This window comes from Wasmannia auropunctata, unplaced genomic scaffold (genome assembly GCF_000956235.1).
Source record: "Wasmannia auropunctata unplaced genomic scaffold, wasmannia.A_1.0 LD335290.1, whole genome shotgun sequence".
In the NCBI taxonomy this organism is placed as follows: Eukaryota; Metazoa; Arthropoda; class Insecta; order Hymenoptera; family Formicidae; genus Wasmannia; species Wasmannia auropunctata.
The window spans coordinates 2,173-7,007 of NW_012027600.1; the positions used below are offsets into that span (position 1 = coordinate 2,173).

At 32.1% G+C, this 4,835-nt stretch overlaps 1 protein-coding gene across 1 annotated transcript; it reads right to left on the reverse strand.

Annotated features, from left to right (window-relative positions):
* Window positions 1–1,354: 1,354 nt before the first annotated feature.
* Window positions 1,355–4,602, reverse strand: LOC105457310. The gene is made up of 3 exons (XM_011701916.1): window positions 4,517–4,602; window positions 3,764–4,150; window positions 1,355–1,445 (listed from the first exon to the last, which is right to left on the reverse strand). The coding sequence occupies exons 1-3, from the start codon at window positions 4,537–4,539 to the stop codon at window positions 1,355–1,357; spliced, it is 501 nt and encodes a 166-aa protein (XP_011700218.1). The 5' UTR covers window positions 4,540–4,602.
* Window positions 4,603–4,835: the final 233 nt, after the last annotated feature.

Below are 4,835 nucleotides of genomic sequence, written 5' to 3' on the forward strand. Positions count from 1 at the left end.
GCAATTACATCAGAAATTTTCTTTAGTGATCACTCTTACGAATAATTGTTACTAATAAAACGTTTTATTCGATTGAATTTATTGATTATTACACATTGAATTTATTGATTTACTGTATCGAATCCATATTACTTATCTGTTTTATCACTTGTGAGGCACTTTTCTCAATTCGGTCCTGGATTTAACATGACGGATGCTCACGTGATCCGGAAAAGGAGATCAAAGGTGCCGACACGAAGTGGACCTACTGGTTATACTGTGGTTTGGCCTTGTGTGGCGTCGTCAAGATCAGGACAAGATTACTTTGAATTTTTTAAATAAGATTCCCTATTTTTTATTTCAAATTCTTGTAGCCCTTTTTCAGACAATTTCAATGAACTATAATTTTATCCCCTTTAAATAAGCCGTTTCGATATTATTGAGTTTTTATGACAAGATTTTATGATAGATTTTATGATAAGTCTGTCCACGAAGGCAAGTTCGGAAGATGATCCAGCAAACCAAGGCAAGATTGAAAGATGATTCAGCCAACCAAGGTAAGATCTAAAGAGTATCCAGTCAACCAAGGCAAGATCTAAAGAGTATCCAGCTAACTGACAATGAGGCAATTTAACAATTGTAGTGCTTATTACGTTAAACTAATTAAAACCTGGATTTAAAAAACACAAGAGCAACTTAAAATTGGATCAATCAAAGCATTCAGTTATTGCTGAATATATGCTAATTTTTAATCACACTTTCAACTGAATGGAAGTAGTAAGTTTGGAATGGAGTAAAAATCTTAGATATGGAACGCAATTTTCGTAAAAAATTGATCTCTGAAAATGATCCACATTTGTTGAGGCACTGACATGCTCCGATACGGTCGCAGCCCCCGTCACGCGACGGATGCTGTCGGAGCTTTCGTGCTCCGCCAAACGACACCTAACGGAGCGAGTCGAGGATATTCGACATAAATGATACAGAATGCGGCGCAAGGATCCTTCGCGCATCGACTCCATCAATAAATCGATGGCACGAGTCACGCATTAGACCAATTAATTAGTTCTAATCGCACGCCGGCGCAGTTGATCATGTTCGCGAAGAAGAACCCGCAAACGGTTGCGCGACGAAAAACGAGATCAGAAGCACAAAAGGATTCATGGTTTCCGCATGTTCCTCAATTCGCTTTGTCACTTAACGAAGCCTCGCGTCGCGACAGAAACCATTAGCGACGATCTCGTCGCTCGCGACCACGAGATCTCAATGATTAGCACTGAGTTCACTAGACTCACTTTAGTGAAACGAAAAGCGCGTATTATTTAACGACTAATTCGACTGCGCTGAAGATCGAACCAAGTCAAATTGTACTTGGTCATGTGGCGAGTACTAGAAACAGCGATCGATATCGCTGTAGTGTGCTGAAGAGCTCATCCGCTGCTTGCGCCGCCATTGCCTGTGATCGACTAATTAAGCACAGACGAATAAAGTGAATTTCGAATCAAAATCTCAGTGCATTAAATTGTGATCCTGTCCTCCGACTCTCATCGCTTCTGTCGGAGCGAATACCAGCAACTATTTACTTCTCATGCACGCATTCGGAACCGTCACGTTCGAATGCGTTCCAACAATATCAAAGAGAGCAAAAAGTGGAATTAATTTTATTAAAGATATAGAAATGCTTAATAGCGCCTATTTTAGTATTCTTGACGAACGTTTTAATAATAATTTTCGACGTACACATATCATATATAAACAAAAAAGTTGTCACTTAATTACAATGGTATCACTCTATTTTTATTTTTTGATTTAGTTATATGAATAAAGAATTCGTATTTAACCATCAAGATTCGATCTAATACGAGACGATATCAAGCATCTTTATTTCTCAGCTTGCCGTATTTTTACATTCACTTTTATAAAGCCCAATTAAGTTTTCTGTTTTTCTTTTTTGTTATTATAAGAATATTGATCATATTGACAATAATTATATTCAAAGAATATGATTTTCGTTTGATTTTATAGCTATATTGTTTTTTAATGATGAACATACGATTTCAGGACGACATTGTTAAATCGATGGAAAAAAATTTGATTTTTGATTGAACACTTTTTCGCAACGGAACGAGGAATAAGTATAAAAAATTTTATTGACTACTGACAAATAATATTCTTAATTTTTAATTCTCTTTTTCTAATTTCAGCTATCATAAACTACGCGTCAATTATTGTCGCTTTTTAAGAATATAATTATAACTTAAACTGAAAATATATTATGTATCTATTACTCTTCATTCGATGATGAAGCTACAAACATCTTAAAATACTAACGTAAAAACTTGAGTAATTATTGCACTTTAGAAGATCCAGATTCGATGACTTAACTTTGACATATAATGTCAAGAATATATTAAGGTCAAAGTCATCGAAGCTGGGTTTTCTATAGTGCACAATTATCGAAAATTATTATAAAAAACATTATCTCAGCCAGGATTCAAATTTGGAATTTCCCGATCCTATTCAGGGCGGGTGTCTTACCTATTTGATCACTAAGGCTATGATATTATTTATTGTAATAATTTATTAGAAGGAACGTATTGAAAGGCTATGGTGTAAATAACAATTAGTTTACGCAATTTAAAAAAAAATTTCAAATTAAGAATATTATTAAATAACCGACGTCTAGCCTTGGCCGTAGTTGGCTCTTTCTCTCTTATTATTTGTTATACCGGTGTTCCAAAATCCGCGCATAAGAAGTACAGAACGTGATATTTTGTGTTAAAAGGAACAACTTTTTCCTTTAGCAAATTTGATCTGACAAATAATTTTTGTAGGAGAGCTTAATCAGCTTAACTAGCTCTCCTGCAAAAATTATTTGTCAGATCAAATTTGCTAAAGGAAGAAGTTACTCCTTTTAGCACAAAGTATCACGTTCTGTACTCCTTATGAGCGAATTTTGGGACACCCTATATACATATGTATGTCGTGAAATTATTGTTAATTTCATTGATTTCGTATGAATTTCGCGAGCTAAAGATTCTGTGAAGTTTTTTGGTCGGTTCTTGACTTTTTCTTTTGATAAATTATTGAAATGTACGTAAAGCGTATTGAAATGCTTTATGCACATTTTGTGGAACGTTTAAAAAACTTAAAATAAAAATAAAATATTGAAAAATTTAAAAAACGTAACAAAAATATTCCATACATGCTTTACGAAGCATTTTAGAAGCATATATGGATATTTAAAATTGCAAAGGATCAATGAAAAGTCAAAATTTATCAATGAGGTTTTTAAGAAGCATTAAATTTCTTCATTTATCTTTTTTTGACGCTTCGAGAAGTTTTCAATTTTCACCAGGGCGATACATTAGAGTTTCTCTAAAATTAAATGAAAAACAAACTTGCGATTTTTCAAGTGTATAGTTTTAAAAGGAGGACATATTTTTATAAAAAGAATATATGTATTTAGGTAAAGATCTCAGATATTGAGATAGTCACCTTTAGTTTTTTAAATAAAATCATAATTTTTAATGTCTATGTTTGTAAACTTTGTCATAAGGAATTTAGCAACTTATTATTTAAGATTTAAAACCAAACAATGCAAAACGAGTTTGAGTAATATTCCAATCTTGATACATTTACAAAGATTTATTTATGTATTTTATATTTTACTTTAATTTTGGTTGATTGAATATGTTTAAATTATTATTTTTAGACACAAAATAAAGTGTAATTTGATTGTTTGAGAGAGATACATAAAATAACTATTATCTGTTTGACAAACCTGATTATGCATAGATGATGGGAAACGTGTTCCGATAATCTGCTTGTTTTATTCAATGTATTATTCAGTATCCATGTTCTTTCCTTTTCATCAAGTTTTTCTTTTGCCATTTTTTGAAGGCGATGCTTCAGAATTTCGAATTGTGCACATGTTTGTAAGCAAAATCCTAAAATCGTTGTTTCCGTCGCAATATTTACAACAACGGCAATAAGCACTGCTGCAATCTCTTGAAAAGACGTAAGATAGAATAAAAGAAACGAAGTGCAATCCCAAGGTACCCATACTGTCCCATAAGGTATCTGACCATCTAATATAAAAAGCATTCCTCCCGTTACAGCACTTATCGCCGAGAACGTAGACAAGATTGTATAACGTATGGAATATGATCTACATTTCAAAAATATAATAAGTATATAATAATCAGTATAAAAAAGACAAGAGCTATTTTAAAATAACGTAATAATTTGACACTTTTCAGTAAGTGTGTGGCAAAAAATATCATTGGTTATTATCCGATCGCTATTGCACACAACACTTTAAGTAGCTAGCTAATACTATAATAACGAAATACACAGAAATTTATAGAATAATGATTTAATTAATTTTCTTAAAAACTTGTGACAAAATTAATTTAATTTATTTATTATTGTTTTAATTTTATTAAATAGTTATTATTATCGACTCACTTATCGATTTATTTAATAAATATGACTGATATTGTTGAAAGTTCCATCAGCATTTGTATATACTAACTTGATTGAACAGTCAAATTTCATCTGAATATCAATCTCCTCCTTGTCACTGGTTTTGCAAGGTCTTTCTTGCAATATTTTTATCAAATTGATAATTCGATCACGACGAATTATGAAAATAATCGCTTTGAACACTGTACTCATTAATGTGAGAAGAAAAGAAATATGTGTGGCTAAGTCTTCCATATTATCGATAACAAAACTATATAGAAAGTTAGTCAACATCAAAAACATCAACAGATATACCATGAAGAAAGTAAACACATTATATAGATACTTGAAGTATTTCGAAGACCATTCGATTGGTTGCCACAAACCAA